Below are 19,182 nucleotides of genomic sequence, written 5' to 3'. Positions count from 1 at the left end.
GTGCATATAGACAGCAGGGTCACCAGTTGCAACACAAACAGATAGAACCCAGGACTGTCAGCTCTATCATTTGAGCAAAATTAGATTTTCTGTCAACTCACAAGTGGTAGAAGGGCTTTTCTATTCTGTATGGCCACTCATTAGACGGTAGTGATGCATAAACAAATTGGAGTGTGGGCTACACTCAAGAGAAGTGGTTCTCAACCTATTTACCATTGTGAGCCACATATGCGGCCCAGAATGTGTTATGTGGGCCGCATCCAATACTACTTATATGTCCCCCAGGATGTCACATGGGCCGCAACTCTAGAGGGCTGATCACAAGACTGGGCACTAAGACAAGTCATGAATTCTCAGCCCAGCTCTTCTGCTGACTCCCTCTGTGGCTTTGGATGAGTGTCACTTATCCTCCCTGGATCTCATTTACTTTCCCATTTGTAAAATGAGGATACTAGTACGCATTTCTCTATCTCACAAGGGTGTTGTGAGGGTTAATTAGTTAATGTCAGGAGATGCAAAGTGCTGTCAGTCGTCTGTACATTACTGGATCACTACATGATGATGCTGCACCTTAGTGTTATGACACCAAATGTCACAATGCCATCCTGGAACCAGGATGTCCTACTGGATAAAACCCGTTAGAAGTGCTAATCCTAAATTGTGCAGGTGAAGAAAGGTGATGGGAGAAGGTTTTTTACACAGTTTTGAAGCTCTGCTATCATATCATTCAAAAAAACATCTGCCACTTTAATGAGCAATTAAGAGCTCCTAGCTGGAGAGCAATGAATACAGGGAATGTAACTAGGGACTTGGTCCTGCATCCATTGGACTCAATGGGAGTTCTGCCATTGACTTCAGTAGATTCAGGATCAGATCCTTTGAATAATCAGTAAGGCCCAATCCAATTTCCACTGAATTCAACAGACTCTCATTAACTTCAGTAGTAATTAGGCTGGACCCATTTATGTTAGAATAGCTTTTTTAACTGCTGTGAGGCATGTATGACTGGCAGCTTTGAAGTTATTGAATCTGCAGCGTATTCTCGGTGATATTTTGTGTGTTCCAAAGTGTATGACTGTTCTTAAACAGGATTGTGGGGTATTTTTTTCCATTTGTAGAAGTCAGAAAGGACAAAAAAAATCAGTAGCAAAATGTACAGTCTGTGTCTTCTTGTGGTGTCGCTGTTTGAGGTGGTTATTAATTTTTCAAATCACTGTGAATTAACTAATCACTTAAGTTATTAATTTATTCATGGTTTTTTTTCTAAAAAAAGAATAACTTGAAACACTTATTTATCCTGTAAATTGCTCTTGAGCTTACCCTAGATAATACGTTTTTGCTGTTAATAAACATGGTACATGCCTGAAGCAAAGTTGATCTTGTTTTTAACTATTGTATCACAGCAGAGAAGCAACAGGAAAATAAATAAATAAAAAAATTGACAACCACAATTCCTGAGTTGTAATGTTATTTGAATCTGAGGGTAAAGACATCAATTAGTGGACAAATGGACTCAGGCACCATCTTTGACCTCTCATAAAATCATTTGTGTTGGAAGAACCCTTTTATGGGTTAGCCATAATTATGGATAGTTATGTGTTATTTGCCAGAAGCTGGGAATGGGCAACAGGGGATGGATCTCTTGGTGATTACCTGTTCTGTTCGTTCCCTCTGGGGCACCTGGCACTAGCCACTGTCAGAAGGCAGGATACTGGGCTAGATGGACCTTTGGTCTGATCCAGTATGGCTGTTCTTATGTATCCTGCACCATGGCGGGAATGAGACAGCACTGGCCTCTGGTGAGACACAATCAGCCAGTTCTCCAGCTGGAGTAAATTGGCATTGTCCTGTTTTAGTTAATAGAGATGTTCCTTCCCCACTCTGAACTCTAGGGTACAGATGTGGGGACCCGCATGAAAGACACCCCCCCCCAAGCTTATTCTTACCAGCTTAGGTTAAAAACTTCCCCAAGGTACAAACTTTGCCTTGGCCTTGAACAGTATGCTGCCACCACCAAGCATTTTAAACAAAGAACAGGGAAAGAGACCACTTGGAGACGTCTTCCCCCAAAATATCCCCTCAAGCCCTACATCCCCTTTCCTGGGGAAGGCTTGATAATAATCCTCACGAATTTCTACAGGTGAACATAGACCCAAACCCTTGGATCTTAAGAACAATGAAAAATCTATCAGGGCCTTAAAAGAAGAATTTTAATTAAAGAAAAAGTAAAAGAATCACCTCTGTAAAATCAGGATGGAAAATACTTTACAGGGTATTCAGATTCAAAACACAGAGGATCCCCCTCTGGGCAAAACCTTAAAGTTACAGAAAACAGGAATAAACCTCCCTCTTAACACAGGGAAAATTCACATAAAACAAAAGATAAACTAATCCACCTTGCCTGGCTTACTTATACTGGCTGCAATATTGGAGATTTGGATTAGGATGGGTTGGAGAAGATGGATTTCTGTCTGGCCTCTCTCAGGCCCAAGAGAGAACAAATGTAAACAAAGAGCACAAACAAAAGCCTCCCCCCACCACCACCCAAGATTTGAATGTGTCTTGTTCCCTTATTGGTCCTTTGGGTCAAATACCAGCCAGGTTAGCTGAGCTTCTTAACCCTTTACAGGTAACAGGATGTTGCCTCTGGCCAGGAAGGATTTTATAGCACTGTATACAGAAAGGTGGTTACCCTTCCCTTTATATTTATGACAGGAGATATACACCAGGACTGGGTGTAAAATGAGGCTCACGTTTATCTCATGGTATGAGGTAAAGTGGGTCGCACTGGGAGCACAGGTTATTGTACAAAAGGATTCTCAACAGGGGAAAGGTGCAATGGGGCCCAACCTACCCTGCTTCCCAGCATGCTAAAACCCTGCCTGGTGCCTGCCACGGCAGCCCATCTGGAAGACCTCGCCTCAGAGTAATAAAGAACACGGGACTGGCCATTGGCCTATGGGTTAATATGTCTTTTCTTCACTCTCCTTCATGCTGCATTTTTAGAAGATCTCGTCAGCATGTTAATCAGGTTCTCTCTGCCACAATCAGTTTTTCACACTTATTTCCTCCCATGGAGACGTTTTTCCTTCTCAGTTTGTTTGTGCTTTTCCCCTCTGTCTCATTCCTATTAAACTGAGCTCAGCCCATGTCTGTGGGGAGGGATATTTTGGCCGAGCGCAGCAGGGCAAACCCCTGTTCTTAGGAATAGAATAAGAGTTGAAATGGGGATGCAGGCGCGGCGGTATTCGCCAAACCTCTGACTGCTTTTCATCCCAAAATGAAACAGTGTTGCCAACTCTAGTGATATCATCATGAGGCTCATGATAATTAATGTTTTCCTTAAAGCCCCAGCTCCTGGAGTCAAGTGGATATGTTATGATTTCAGCCTTCATTCTTAAAGAAAAATTAAGTTTCTAGCCCTAGTGGCTGTGGATAAATCCCATGATTTTAAAGCCAATCTATTGATGACATGCCACCCACAGCAGATTAGTGCAGAGCTTCATAATACAATTGGGTTTAGTCTTTTGGGCTTGCTACCATGACTGCCAAATACCATTTGGATTGGGTAACATTTTACATTGACTTGGTACAAAGGTAAATAGAAACACAAGGTGCAATGCAGTGCAGCGTCAAGGCCTACAGGTCCCACTGACTTCAACTGACACTTCTGAAAATCAGGCCCTTTTATCTTTTTGTGGGAATGACCCTCTAAGCAGAATGGGACAGTGCAGAGAGAGAGAGAGAGACGCTATGTAAGAAACCCTTCCCATCACTAGCCTTGTCTTCACAACTAAAAATGTGTGTTTTTTATGTGGTGGGTAGCTAACACAGGGCAGCGCTTCTGAGGTAAAAACAAGACACTTTAGGTTTACTGTGAAGTAACTATAGGGTGCAGCCAGCACTATTTGTGACTCACATCACCTAGTTACCTCGCAGTAAAGCTACAGTGTCTGGTCTTCTCTGTATTTTTACTTCAGAATAGCTCAGGCATGTTCGTTAGTTTGAGGTAAAAACACAACTTTTTAGTAGTGAGGATAAGGCCAGAGAGAACGTGGGAGGGAGCTGGAACTAGGGTTGCCAGGCATCCGGTTTTCCAGAGGAATGCCCGGTCGAAAAGGGACACTGGCGGCTCCGATCAGCACCAGCAACCAGGTTGTTAAAAGTCCAGTTGGTGGCACAGCAGAGACCTGGGGCTAAGGCAGGCTCCCTGCCTGCCCTGGCTCTCCATGGGTCTTGGAAGCAGCTGCCAGGTCCCTGCGGCCCGTCGGAGCATGGGCAGCCAGGGAGGATCCATGCGCTGCCCACGCCCTGAGTGCCGGCGCTGCAGCTCCCATTGGCTGGGAACTGCCCACGCGCCTAGGGGCTGCAGGGACCTGGAGGCCACTTTCTGGGAGCTGTGGTAAGCGCCACTGGGACCCCGCACCCCCAAATCCCCTCCCGTACTCCAACCCCCTGCCTCAGCCCAGAGTCCCCTCCTGCACCCAAACTCCTTCCCAGAGCCTGCACTCCTCCACCCACACACCCCCAACCATCTGCCCCAGCCCAGCACTCCCTCCCGCAACCCAAATCCCTCATCCCCAGCCCCACCCCAGAGTATGCACTCCCCCCCACCCCCCCGCATACCAATCCCCAGCCTGGAGCCCTCTCCTGCATCCTGAACCCCTAATTTCTGGACCCACCCAGAACCCCTCCCTGAACCCCAACCCCCTATCCTAGCCCGGAGCCCTCTCCCACACCCCAAACCCCTCATACCCATCCCCACCCCAGAGCCTGCACCCCCAACCGAAGCCCTCACACACACACCCCTGCGCCCCAACCCCATGTCCCAGCCCTGATCCCCCTCCCACCCTCCAAATCCCTCAGTCCCAGCCTGGAGCACCCTCCTGCACCCCAAATCCCTCATCCCTAGCCCCACCCCAGAGCCCGCACTCCCCAGTCCAAGCCCTCCAACCCCCTGAGCCAGCCTGGTGAAAATGAGTGAGTGAGGGTGGGGCGAGCAAGCGACAGAGGGAGGAGGGATGGAGCAAGCAGGGGCAGGACCCTGGAGAAGGGGCAAGGATGTTCAGATTTGTGCAAGTATAAAATTGGCAACCCTATCTCTTTCTACTATACCTATATATAAGGAATACTAAAGTTCCTCTGGGTTTACAATCACACGTGGAATGATTAAATCAAATATGAATAATTTCTTCTTTAGTCAGACACAAACAAGTGAAATGCAAGAACTTAGCAGATGCCTTGCGAATATTTAAACACACTACGCATACATCTGCGTGATACCTGTTTCAAATGGAGAGAGGTAAATAGTGTGTCCCCCAGGGTCTGTACTGGGCCCATTCCTATTTAACATATTCATAAATTATCTGGAAAAAGGGGTAAAAGATGAAGTGGCAAAATTTGCAGCTGATACAAAACTACTCAAGATAGTTATGGTCCAGGCAAACTGCGAAGAGCTACAAAAGGATCTCTCAAACCTGGGTGATTGGGCAACAAAATGGCAGATGAAATTCAATGTTGATAAATGCAAAATAATGCACATTGAAAAACATAATCCCAACTATACAGATAAAACGATGGGGTCTAGATCAGCTATTACCAGTCAAGAAAGATCTTGCGGTCATTGTGGAGAGTTCTCTGAAAACATCCACTCAATGTGCAGCGGCAGTCAAAAAAGCGAAGAGAATGTTGGGCATCATTAAGAAAGGGATAGATAATAAGACAGTTGTGGGCAGGTAGGATCGAACCTGGGGCCTATAAAGCTTAGTGCATGAACCTCTACTGCATGAGGTAAAAGTCAACTGGCTGTTAGCTAAGGCTGTAGAGCAGACACAATCTCCCTCTCTAACTGGTCTCAGTGCCACTAGATGGGACAGAACACCACACCCAGGAGGTGTGTGGGTTACATATATAACAGGAGAATCCCTTCCGTCAGCGCAGGTACTGTCTACACTGAAGCACTACAGAAGCGCAGCCATGCCACCATAGCAGTTTTAAGTGTAAACCAGCCCTTAATCTCTGTCTCTGTTTCCCATCTGTTAATGCGGATGATAATACTTCATTTCTTCCACCCTGTTGTCCCTCTTGTCTATTTAAATGGTAGGCTCTTCAGGGCAGAGACTGTCTCTTACAATGTTTATGTACAGCACCCAGCACAATGGGGGCCTGGATCTCAGATGACCCCTCTAGTGCTACTGTAAGACAAATAATAAAGTGAAGTTTAGTAGAAGTCAAACATTTGGAATCCCCCCTGGACAGAAGGGTTACACAATAGACTGATAATAGCGGGTATCACTGTACTTTTTAATTGTGTTACTTTTAAACTATATAATTACAGAGCTTGGGCCATATTCTGCTCTCATTTGTAATGGCGTAACTCCACTAAAATGGTTGCTCTTAGCCAGTGGCCTTAATGGGGCTATACACTAGATTTACAACAGTAAAAAGAAAAGGAGTACTTGTGGCACCTTAGAGACTAACCAATTTATTTGAGCATAAGCTTTCGTGAGCTACAGCTCACTTCATCGGATCTGATGAAGTGAGCTGTAGCTCACGAAAGCTTATGCTCAAATAAATTGGTTAGTCTCTAAGGTGCCACAAGTACTCCTTTTCTTTTTGCGAATACAGACTAACATGGCTGTTACTCTGAAACCTGTCATTTACAACAGTGTAATTCAGAGCAGAATTTTTCTACTGGATTTAACATGGCGCAGCTGATAACTTAGTATGAATACAATTCTTATTTTTGCAAGTCCTTTATTTCTGTTATGATATATATAAAAGCAGGGGAACAGAGATCCTTTTTTCAATTTGTGTATCATTTAGAGCAGTTTATTTAAACCTCTTCCCCCCTTCGCCCTATTGCTTGCTATAAATAACTGTAAAGAGCAAGGAAAATGGTTAATTCCTTAAAATCACTCAATAGACATAGCTGTCTACATAACGATTTGAAAGAAATAGATGACACCGTCAAATAGCAGCAATAATCCCACAGAAATGATCCAGTGAGGCTGTAGCAGAATTGTGGGGATAGTGGTCATAGTCCTGCATTCTTTGTCTTTTTTTGTTTTTTATCTATATTGATATAGATATACATAAAAAGAAAAGAAACTGACCGTAGATGCTCAGTATTTTACAATACAGCCTGGGTTTAATAATGATCTTTCCTTTGTGCCCTGGAGTTTCAAAGGATGAGATGCATCTGTCCTCCTAAGACTGCAAACTGCCTTGAGTCGTGTGCCATCTCTGTTCCTCCCTGCCTGCCCACTCATCCGCCATGTTGCTAATTGATCAAATGAGTGCCCAGAGTTGTTTTGGGAGTACAGCCCTCATCCATGGCTCCGATGCTATTGTAGTGCAGCATACCAGCAGGCCAGGGCAGGCTGATGAAGCATTACTGGAAGGGAACCCCAGCTAGGAAATTAAAAGCAGATTCAGATTAACTCTTAGGGCAATGTAATCAGCTTGTTCTGCACTGAGGTATCAAATGCTAGTGTAGAGCAAGCCCTCAGACCCCCCAACTTCCTGTCCCTCCCCCAACAAAATGACACCTCCATAGACCCCCAACTGCCATAAGCAGGCCCTGCTTCAGTGGGCAGAAACCACACTCCTAGCCCACAATACCCATCTCACACAGCCACTGATTGCACCTGCCTAATCAGGACCCTGATGATTATTCCCAAGACTCTGGCCTAACATGTGTGCAAGGAGCACGAGGGGCCTTGTGTAGCCACTGTGCACAGTAGCAATGCCAACAGGAGGGGGTTCTCCCACTGGTGTAGCTAATCCATTTCCCCAAGAGGTGGTCGCTAAGTTGTTAGAAGTCTTCACTGCAAAGTTAGGTCAACCCAGCTACATCACTCAGAGGTTTGAAAGAACCACACCCCTAAGCGTCGTAATTAAACCAATTTAACCCCAGTGTAGACAGCGGTAGCTGAATGGAAGAATTCTTCTGTCAAGCTAGCTATCACCTCTTGGAAAGGTGGATTATCTATGCCAAGAGGAGAACCCCTCCTGTCAGCGGAGGTGGGATCTACGCTGAAGCGCTCCAGTGGCCCAGTTGCAGCACTAAAAACACAAAACGATATAGTCCCATACGAGCAGCCATACTGCTCAGACCAGAGGTTCCTCTATCCCAGTATCCTGTCTTCTGACAGTGTCTAGTGCCAAGTGCTTCAGAGGGAATGAACAGAACAGGGTAATTATTGAGTGATCCATTCCCTGTCACCCACTCCCAGATTCTGGCAGTCAGAGGCTAGGGATGCCCAGAGCATGGGGTTTGAACCCAAAGCATAGGGTTTGAACTCTGTTTTGAACCCAGATATAGTTTTGGCCTTCACAACATCCCCTGACAATGAATTGCACCGGCTGACAGTGTGTTGTGTAACGAAGCCTCATTGAAAGTCAACAGCTTAAATGGGACATGGACTCCTAAGTCACCTACAGCTAGATTTACAAAGGTATTTAGGCATATAAAGATGCAGGCAGGCCCTAGAGTTAGCTCCACCAAGGGATTTAGGAGCATAACTGACATTTAAGCACTTAAATCCAAAACAGAGCTTCTCAAAAGCCCTGCTCAGCTGTTGCCTAACTCTCTAGGCACCTACAGTCCCTAGATGCCTATATTTCTGCTGAAAGGCCCCCAAACACCTAAAAAATCCACCTCTAGGCATGCAGCAATCTACATGCCTGGGCACCAAGCTCACATCTAAGCTCCAACAGGGTTCTCAGACTAGGCATGCCCCTGCCTAGCTCGCCTTTGGGATGTGATTGGGTGGGCATGCTCAGAAGCCACCTGACTGGGCCTTGTACAAAACAATGCTAGAGCCCAGAGGTGGTGAGGTAGTCTGGGGAAAATCTCTCTCAATCTCTTCTGTTTAAGCTGTTCCACTGTGTATAACTAATTAAATATGCATTGGAGCAGGGGGATTGGAACACAGGCCTCCCACAGGCGGGGCGAGTGCTCAAACAGTGGGCTGAACAGAGGGGCAGGGACCGCTACCACTACCTCCCCCTCCTCATATGAGACAAGGCTTAGGTGCCTAACTCCACAAGAGGGTTGGTGGCTGGCTTTGTGGATTCCAGTCCTAGGTGCCTAACTCTCGCCATGCGTTGTATAGGAAGTCTGGGCTCCTAACAAAGGTCCACAGATTCCACTCAATGGCAGGGTACTGTGATGGGGTGTGTAACCCACACAAGCCTTGAGTGTATTAACATGGGCCAGGAAGGGCCAGTTATCCTTAGATGCTGCACCTGGAGGAGAACCAGCCTAAGAAAGGTTGGGAAGAAGCCCAGGGAAACAGCAGCAAGGAATGGGACAGTGCAGACCTTGGCTGCTAGTCACAGGGCCCCTGGGCTGGAATGAAGCATAGAGGGAGGACTGGGTTCCCCTACCAGCCACTGGCAAAGTGGCACAGACCCAGAGATGTGGAACAGAGACCATCTGAGACAGCATCCAGACAGCTTCTCCAGTGGGACTTTGTTACCCAGGAAGAGGAGGAACCATATAGTGACCTGGCCAGGGAGCTGAGCCACAAAGAGAGAGCGCACCTTGAGTTGTGAAGAGAGAGATGAGTCACAACATGAGTAATGGCAGGAGGAGCCAGATGGGGAGAGAGCTAATTTCCAGACCTACCTCCAAGGAGGTGGACCTGTGGCAAGTGGAACCCCCTTTAAAGGTACCTAAAGGTTAAGTGTTGCAATGCTGAGTTTAAGACCCCTTTGTGGATCTAGCTGCCACTGGGAAATTCAAACCTGCCTGAGTGGGTCTGCTGTCTAATGCCCAGTGACCGCAGGCGCCACTTTTGAAAATGCCACCCCAAATCTAAGAGTTTCACGACTAAAGCTTGATTGCCTTCCCATTATTTCCTGCTATTACCCCCCTAATACCATGAACTCTGATATAGTTAAATAGGTGTGAAAGTCCTGAATGGTTTCTAGGAAGCTTGAGATTTTCCTTCCCTTTATCAGCCATTTCCCCGCTTTTCAAATATTTTCAAAAGTGGCGACTGGTTTTGGGTGTCTTGGTTTGTTTAGGTGCCCATCTTAAAACCAGATTTTTTTTTTTAGAAGTCCTGAGCATCCACAGCTCCCATTGATTTCAGCTGGGCTGGTGCATGCTCAGCAGCTCTGAACATCAGGCCCACAGTTGGGCACCCAAAATGAAAATTGTGACCATCATTTTACTCAACTTTAAGTTCCTTTGCCTGAGGTCAAACACTCACTAAACTCTGCCTTCAGTGAGAGTCACCGCTGAGGAAAGACTAAGGAGGAATTCTGGGTTCTTGCTTTTCCAGTCTGTGTAAAGAGGAGCCAGCTAAATCTTGCTCCCAGCTGGAAATGAAGAGGAGCTGATCTTACTACAGATTTCTTTTCCTGGGAATTAGCATATGTATGCTATATATATTTATCTAGCTATAATATGGGGCGGGATTTCAGAGGCATCCTGCAGTTTCCAGAGCCCCCTTGCTACTGCAGAGCATGGAGCGGGCCTGCCAGCGCTACACAAGGTGAAAGGGAGGAGAGACTTTGCCAGACAGGCCCTCTTCTCTTGTAGTGCAATTTCCTCATGGTGGAACAAAGATGTGCACACTTCACTCCAGAAAGGTGCGACATCCTAACTTTAATGGGAGTTTTGCCTGAATAAGAGCCCTGGAGTGGGATTGTGCATCTGCTGATCCTTCAGGAAAAACCCAATGAGGGCTAGAATGATTATAAGTGAGAGGAAATTGTACTAGTGGTGGGCAAACCTCAAAAGGGTTGGATAGTACTAATTAGAACGGAACAAACAACTCTCATTCCCTAATTGGTCTGCTGCATTTAGCCTCTCTAATAGATTTCCTGTTTTTGTCATTTGAATTTAATTCAGGATTTGGGTTTTTTTTTTTTATTCTAGGGATACACAATATTCACACACACACACCACAGTCAGCAGTAGGAATTGAACCCAGCCCCTTGGGCATAAACAGCACAACTCCATCCCACTCACACCAGAGGAGTCGGCCCTGCAGGGAGTGAGGAAGCGGCAGACTATAAGAGCTATTGGGGACCAGCCGCTAGCGAGAGTTGTGATCACAGGCACCATGCCAACGTACTCTACTGGCATCCCATACTCCATCTTGAATCAAGATGCCTGGCTGCTAGGATTAAGATGGAGCTGTGGCTGCTGTGATCTCAACAAGGCAAGATTTCCAGAAGTGACGAGCAATTTTAAGGTGTCTCAGATTTTGGGTGCCCAATGTGGGATGCCTTAAAGGGGCCCTGATTTTCTGAGGGCAGATACTCAGCACTTTCTGAAAATCAGGCTCCTTTAAGGGGCACGGCAAGTTGGGCACCCAAAACCTGAGGCATCTGAAAATCTCTAGGCCCTTCTGGAAGACCTTGGCCATAGATTCCATTTCCATGTGGAAGATTTGGGGCTCTGCATTTCGGTCACTGGTGCTGCACTTGGTCTCTTCCAAAAGAGTCCTGTTTCCCTGCCCCTTTCCCTGCCCCAGTCTTGATCAACGGTGTACCCAGCAGGCAAGATGATGCTACAGTTAAGAAAGTGGCACTTCGCTTAGTTATCAGTCAGTAGCTCATCACCGCAGAGCTCAGAAGCTAGTAATATTATTTAAGGCGTTCAGACCAAGTGCATAGAAAGCAACGGGAATCTCCATGTGCTGGTGATTTAACTCCAGCCAGCAATGTGTTCCCTGAATCAGCAGCAAGTCCTTCTACTTAGACAGGATTCAGGGCCAAACTCCTCTCCTTGGTAACACTGACTTCAAAGGAGGTGAGAGGAGACTCTGGCCTCTGTGGGCCCCGTGGCTTGGTTAGAAATGAAGTTGAAGCGGGGCTTCTTGCTTGTTGTTTATAGTTAGTGTTCGTGTTCAGTGGCACCTTTAGAAGACTAGTCCATGAAATGAGCCGGAGCCTCCACCTCCAGCAGCTGGACCGCAGCCCCCAGAGGAGCCTTCGTCATCCTTGTCCCTGTCAAAATCTCTCCACCACAGAGGGGATTTGGGCAAGGTTGAAATGTAGGCAGCTCTGTTCCTTGCTTCCTTTTCTTGTTCCTGGGAGAAAGGAAAAAGAAACAAAAACAAGCCAGTCCTGTTTATCTGAAGTCTAGTGATTCACGCACATCAAAGGAATGCATGTGAGAAAGGTGCTCCCAGATTCTCTCGAAGTAGAGAGGCTGGCTCTTGAGACTGAGCTGCTGGCCCTAAACCAAAAAGAACATGTGGTCTAGCAGATAAGGCATGAAACATGGAAGTGGAACTCCTAGGTTCTGAGTGACAGGGGGAAGTGATGGCTGATATTTCTAGTAGAAGCTCTGATTGAGGTGGCAAGGTGGCCCTGGCCACCATCAATGCCCGTTACGGTAGGCAGAAGGGAAACAAACACCCTCGCTGATCATGCAAGGTGCCACGGTCCTCAAACACTTTTTTAAAGTCAACAGGAGCTGAGGATGCTCAGTGCCTGGCAGGCTTGCCTAGAAACCTGACTCTGCTTTAGAAGCCTGTAAAAGGTATGAAGTCCTTGGGGACATACCCCAACCAAGATCTCCTGTGCGTGAGTCTGCACCTCTGAGATACATAAGAAAGATATGTCCTTTCTTCTGACTGTTTGAGCGATCGTGGCTCAGCTATCTCAGTGTGTGAAGCACAGACAGCAGCGAGAGGGGGAAGAACCCAGACAGAGGAGCGTAAATGAAAAGCAGTGATTATTTCATATCGCAATAGCAGACAGAGAACAAGTAACAAGAGGGACAATTGCTAGCCAATGCCAACTGTCTAAGTGAGTAGAGGGAAGAATTCCCTTTCTTTGGGTTCTTCTCTTTGGAACGGGTCCTGTGACTTCTGATGGGATACCCCTGCTGCTTATGGAAGTTTAAACTCAAAATGTTTGTCCTGTTTCTATTCTGAGGTCTCACATCTTCTTCCTGCTTTCCAGCCTTCTTGGAGAACATGAGGGTCAGACCCTCTGCTGCTGTAAGTTGGCGCAGCTGATTTCAATCAAACTAACTGATCTGACACCCGCTGAGGAACTGGTCCTAACAGCATAAGCCCACTCTCCTGTTACATGTTCTCAGTAAAGTCGCCACTGTTCCCTTGATGGGGCTAAATTCCTCTCTTTATGTCACACTACAAAGCAATGAGGAAAAGCTGTTGCTGACCCTGGGGGAAGGGTCATGTAATGTACAGACCTGCCATTACACAGGAGTGGGCATGAATGACAAATGGACATTGGGGATCAAACCTCACCCTGTCCTGGGTGGGTCATACCCACCTCTGACAGGAGACCCCCCTTTTTCTTGTCCTGTGGCAACCCTTGACTGCCTTGCCCTGGCAGTAAAGTCTCATTGAATTGGTCTATGGACAAGGGCTCACAGCCCCAAAAAACCATCACACCGCCTTTGTATAGGCAGTCACAGCAGAGAGACCCTTGGAAGGAGGGTGACTGACCGCACTGTAGTGCGGAGGGGGCCAGCATGCAACCCTGCCTACCACTCAACCTTTCTGCGGACCGTTCCACCCAAGTGAGCCAGGAGACTGAGCTCCCCTCCCATCCTTAGCCTTGATCTGGAGGGATCAGCCCTGAGGCATTATTATTACGGCAGGAAGCTTTATGCAGCCATTACCCCGCTGTAGCCATTGCGTGTATGAGGAAGGTGTTCTGGCTGAAGGGCTGGCAGTGTAGCACCTCGTCTGAGGACTAAAGTCACTCAAACACCTAAACGAAGCCATGCCAAAACCTTCTGTACAATTCAGGCCAGGTCAGCAGCACTCTAGGCAGTGCAGTCAGGAGGAAACCTACTGTTAGTCCCAGAAACCAGCTGAAGTCCGGCTACAAATGCACAGACCATGCTCATAGGAAACCAGAAAACTCAAACAAGGCAGGCATGAGAGGGAGCAATGAACATGTAGCTGGTTGGGATGATTCTCCCCAAACAGTCATGGGGCTATAGCCACACTAAGCCAATGAGTCCTTATGCCTACTTTCTGTCTGGTATAAAAAACACAACACACACAACAGCAATGGGTGGAATGTACTTAAGGAATAAGACTAGGAGGCAGGAAATGGGTGTTCTCTGCCACAGACTTCTTATGTGACCTTGGGCAAGTCACTTCGCCTCTCTGTGCCTAAATTTCCCTATCTTTAAATAAGAATAATCCTTACTTTACTAGTGTGTTAAGGGGTTTATTTTGCCGTGGTGGGCAATGCACTTAGATTTGATGATGGTGAATGAAAATGCTTGTCAGCATACATAGCATCCTTCTCAACAGTCCCAGGTGCTTACTGTACCAAGACCAGTTGAAAGCAACACATAAACTAGGCCCCTGGGTTAGGATTTAGGAGATCTGGGTTCTAATTATGTCTCTGCCAGCAACTTACCTTGGGCAAGTCACTTCCCCCTCTGGGCCTGTTTTCCCCCTACCACACTTTGACCTATCTATTTAGACCAGTGGTGGGCAACCTGCGGCCCGCGGGCCCAACACTGATTTAGACTGTAAGCTCTTCAGGGCAGGGAGTGTCTCACTCCATGTTTGTGCATTGCCTGACACAATGGGGCCCTGATCTCAGTTGGAGCTACTGTTATACAAATAATAATGAAACTCTTTACATTTGGATTTAAAAGGGAGATGAGATTCAGCTTTTGGGAACCATGAGTGTAACCTACAGGCCTGCTCCCACTGAAGTGAAGAGAAAAGCTGACACTGATTTCGATGGAAGCAGAATCAGTCCCCTAAAACGTGGTGCAGAAGGTAAATGGAGTTACCTGCAAATACAGGATGTTATCTTTGGAAATGGCTTCCATCAAGTCTTTACTGGGAGAAGGATCCCCATGTAGCCGGACGGCGTCTGAAACGGCCTCATGCACGGCCCAGCTCTGCTTGCAAGGCCGCTGCCTGTAGAAGAGCACGTAGGCTGTGTCTTTGGGGAAGAAAGAGGTCACGTTGCTGACCGATTCGAAGGAGGAAAAGGATACCCTGGTGTCGTTGAAGAGGTACCACTGGATTTCAAAGTCCATCTGCTTGTCTGACGTGCTTTTCTGTGCCCCGTCCCCTGGCTGACTGCTGGCACTAGTACTGGTACACTCTCTGGCGTAACAATAGTAATGGCCACTCTCTGAGGAGACTCCAGAATGGACCACCACGCTGCAGAGATCATACACCATGGACACAAATCCATTCCTGTTCTGGCAAACTTCACCGGAGTCCTCAGAGGCAACCAGGACCGGCAGCTTCAGCACCAATGGAATTGAGACATTATCCAGGATCTTCTTCCTCTTCATGGTCCTCAAGTCAAAGGAGAACCTCAGCAGGGTGAGGACAAGGTAGTGTGGCCCCTCCGTCAGCTCGGCCACTTTCTCCGCATCTTGCAGGGAAGCGCACTTCTCACAGTGATATTTATTCTCGGATGTCAGCACCTCCGGTGATAAGAAATAGTTGATCAAGTCTGGGACAGATCTGGAGTCCTCGGAGCCACAGGTCTGCTCTCCAAAAGCCAACAGTGGATCTTTCACTGCCTCCAGACTGACATGATCTCTGTCGGATCTCAGGATGAAAGGAGTCGCTTGTCCCTCTGCTTCCTGGAACCCTACTGTTTCTACTGGCAAGAGCCGGACGGGAGGTTCTCCAGACACGGGGTGCTTCCTTTGCCTCCTTGGAGATTCCATTGCCTGACTCTGTGGTTTTATGGGTGGCTCAATAATCTGTGGGCCGATTTCTTCCACTGGTAAAACTGCTGTGTAGCTCTGCAGACGCATGTGTCTGTTGGACGGTGGGAAAGCCAAGGACAGGTCTGTAAAGGCTTCTTCTCGGGAGGAGACATTTAGACACTTCAGACAGCGGATTTTTGTCATCATCTTACCCCCGAACATTTTCTCAATTAATGTCTTGTTTAAGTAGTGGCGCTCCTCAGCCTGAGGCATCAAGTTGGACTCTTTGAGCTTTTGGTAAATTCTTTTCCCAGTTTTCTCTTCTTCATGTAGCCTTTGGCAGAGGAAAAACACCTACATTAGAAATCACACAACAGACCAGTAACCTCCAACGTGTGGTCCCGCATCCACAGACAGCCTCTCCTCACTACTTATTTTTTCACACCCAACTCCCTAGGAGGTTGATGTACTTTCAACTTCTCAACACTTTCAGCCAAAGACTATCACTTTATGGAGTTTCCTCTCCTTATGGCTGGTGACTCCCCACACAGTAAAGCTTGGCCTGGAGGATCCTGCCTGATGCGGTTCTTCTGCCTGAGTGGGGGTGAGGGGATGGGATTTGGGGCGCATACACTTTACATGTGCCACACACCCCATTTCTGCCAGAACTCCTTTGCGTGCCCACCTGCAGCTGGGATTTGAAGAGGATCTGTGGCTTTTGAGCTACAGAGAGAGACAGAAATTTTAGAAAAAAGTCAAAATTTCAAACAGGGGTGCGTTTTTTTTAAATGCTTGTCATTCAGAAATAGTCAGATTTTCCCACACACTCGGCAGAGACAATCCCCTTTGCCTTCAGGGTGTATGTGGCAATTTTCAGGCCAAACTGATTTTTCCAAGCCAAAGTTTATATACAGGAGAGCCTAAAGTAGGGCTTTATAATTGAAGCTGCGACTAGAACCCTTCTCCTTCAGCTCCAAACACACAGTGCTCCAGCCTGTGAACTAAAGAACCCCCTTGGGCCCTAGCTGACATTACTAGCTTCCTTATCCCCTCGGTGGGCCCAGCTAGTCCAGGGTAACCTCACTCACTCAGACCCCCATTGCATTACTCACCTGTGAGTCAATACAGTGTTTAGAAAGCCTTGGAAATGATCACTGATATTAGTTGTCCAACTTTCTCTCTAGGGAACAATCCCACATTGGCAGGGGATGAGCACAATGACCCAGATGAACAGCTGTTTGCATCTCTGTTATCATTTATCATGTTGTGTTTAGGAGGCTCTGCCTTGTACAAACCCAGAACAGAGAGAGACCTGCCTCCTGCCCCAAAGACTTTACACTCTAAACGTGTACAAAGGCTGCCACTTACCGATCCAGCAGGTACTTCAGGTATTCAGAACAGTCCTGCTGAGCTCCAGGGCTAAACCAAGGAGGCCAGGAGGCTGAGAGGAAGCCTTCAGGTGAGATAGCAGGTCGCTGGCAACAACAAAATGAGAGGAAGAGAAGCATTTAAGGCTGGTCCCACTCCCATTGGGCATCACTTTGCAAAATGCCAAAACTCTCGAGCTTGCATGAGAGTTGGGTCAGGCCCTTGCAGACACAGTCAGTTACGGAGACCTGTCGGGAAGCAGTGTAGCACACATCAGCGAACGTCGGGAATAGAGGTACCTGTGCCTTGTTCCTTTAAGGATTGAAGGTCTGCTGAGGGGTCCAAAGCAGACAGCTCTGGTTGCAGCAAAGTGGTATGTGCTCTGAAAGAACTGAGCGGGGCTTGTGCAAACTATGTTTGCTTGGAGGGTGGGGAGTTGATACTAAGTTCAATAAAACTCCAGGTTTAAAACTGTCCCTGAAGTGTAACATTAGCAGGACAATAAAAAGATTTCTTTTTATTTGCTGGTACACTGCAAACTCAGGGAGTAGGGTGGCCGCTGACGCATCCCCAGAATATAGGGCATCCCCACTCCCGCCGGCGTGACCCCACATGTGGAAATGTTAGCAAATGAAACCTGTACGAAAACACTGCCACATTTAAAATGCCCAGCTCATTCCTGAGTATTATTGTAAAAGACTAGTCCTGATTTTTTGGCAAGCTCGACAGTGCAACAGCCTGCAAACCCTGCATTCAATTCTGTTTATGATTACACAGAATGGCATGAAATATTACAACGTCACTCAGAACTTTCTCAATAAAAGACGGTGTTCATTTGTGTGTAGGGAACAATGTGACAATGTAAAGGCAGTTAGGCTTGCTAGTGAGAAGCAGATTGTGTGGTGTGCCAAAATTCACAGAATACCATAGTCTTTTATCAGTGCCCATCCCAGGCCTTCAGAAGTTCTTTGTTCTTGTTCAGTGTACATATTCTTGCATTCCTCTGTTGAACTGACACATATATGAAGCTCTACTTTCATGATCTCTGTATCTTTTCATTTCTCCAAGATGTGATCATCAAAAAGAAAACCCTCTCCGTGTAAGCATTGCCATGTGGTACTGAAGAGATGTAACAGCTGGATTTTCTTCAAGTTCTTGAAGTTGCCCTGTGCTCTGGTGAAATTTTTTGGGTACCTCTCTTCATGAGGCAGGCAATCCTTTAATGCAAGAGAAGAGATTAGACTTTCTACCATGCCAGATTCTTCATTCTTTCATGCTACAAGCGCATACAGCTTCAGAAAAATTCTTCAAAGCTGATGGGTTTTTCAAGAGCTAACCGGAAAACTTTGCTGTGAAAGCAAAGGGAAGTCATACCTGTCATGCAGATACTCCTTTGCTCTTTCATAAAGGTCATGAAGCCCTTTTTACACCTTCCAGGAATATTTTGAGTAAATCCCTGGAGCTCAGAATTCACATGTATCCAAAGAATTTGTCCCTAATCCTTCCCTCCAGTTTCATATTCAGTCCCTTCGTGAGCTCATGCACTAAAAGAACACTAAAGCACTTAGCTTCTAAAGCATCAATACAATCCGTGAATAGCTTCAGAGCATGGCTCACAAAGAGCAAATATAGTTCAGCAACCTCACTGGTAGCCCCCTTGTTACCCAAGCATTTCCAGATTACTTTGGGACACTCCTCCTCTCCTAGACCCTAGAAATCACTGGGTAGCGGGTTCCAGCACTTCAGTAATCTGTTGACTGCCAGCAAAAGAGACAGCTACCTGGTAACGTGTCTCAATAGATTGCACTCTTCCACCTCACGGTCACAAATCGCCTTTCATTGTTCTGTTCCAGGAGCAGAAACGCTGAAGTGAGAATAAACCTTTAGAATTAAATGTTCTACACTGACAACGTTTTTTTGCAGCCTACTCTGTTGTGCTATGAAGAATGTGTGCTGAGCAACTGGCTGCTAAAGTGTCCCTGTTGGCATTTTTCAGTTTCTGGTAGGGTTGTCAAATTATTTAAAAAATTAATCACTATTAATCGCAGTTTTAATCCCACTGTTAAACAATAATAGAATACCAATTTCAATTTATTATAAATAGTTTGGGATGTTTTTCTACACTTTCAAATATATTGATTTCAGCTACCACACAGAATACAAAATGTAGA

General features: G+C 46.6%; 1 protein-coding gene across 1 annotated transcript in view; it reads right to left on the bottom strand.

Moving 5' to 3' along the window:
- Window positions 1-6,736: 6,736 nt before the first annotated feature.
- The window catches only part of USP35 (ubiquitin specific peptidase 35), a 67,959-nt gene continuing 55,513 nt past the window's right edge, over window positions 6,737-19,182 (bottom strand). The window contains exons 9-11 of the mRNA XM_073335655.1: window positions 17,012-17,118; window positions 14,762-15,977; window positions 6,737-12,053 (exon numbers count right to left, since the gene is read on the bottom strand). Of these exons, the coding sequence (XP_073191756.1) occupies window positions 11,883-12,053; window positions 14,762-15,977; window positions 17,012-17,118 (1,494 nt within the window). The 3' untranslated portion in view covers window positions 6,737-11,882. The remainder of the gene's footprint in view (window positions 12,054-14,761; window positions 15,978-17,011; window positions 17,119-19,182) is intronic.

The sequence above is a fragment of the Lepidochelys kempii genome, chromosome 1, assembly GCF_965140265.1.
Source record: "Lepidochelys kempii isolate rLepKem1 chromosome 1, rLepKem1.hap2, whole genome shotgun sequence".
NCBI classification, from domain to species: domain Eukaryota; kingdom Metazoa; phylum Chordata; order Testudines; family Cheloniidae; genus Lepidochelys; species Lepidochelys kempii.
The sequence above is the reverse complement of the archived record's forward strand: the minus strand, read 5'-3'. Positions and strand labels throughout refer to the sequence as shown.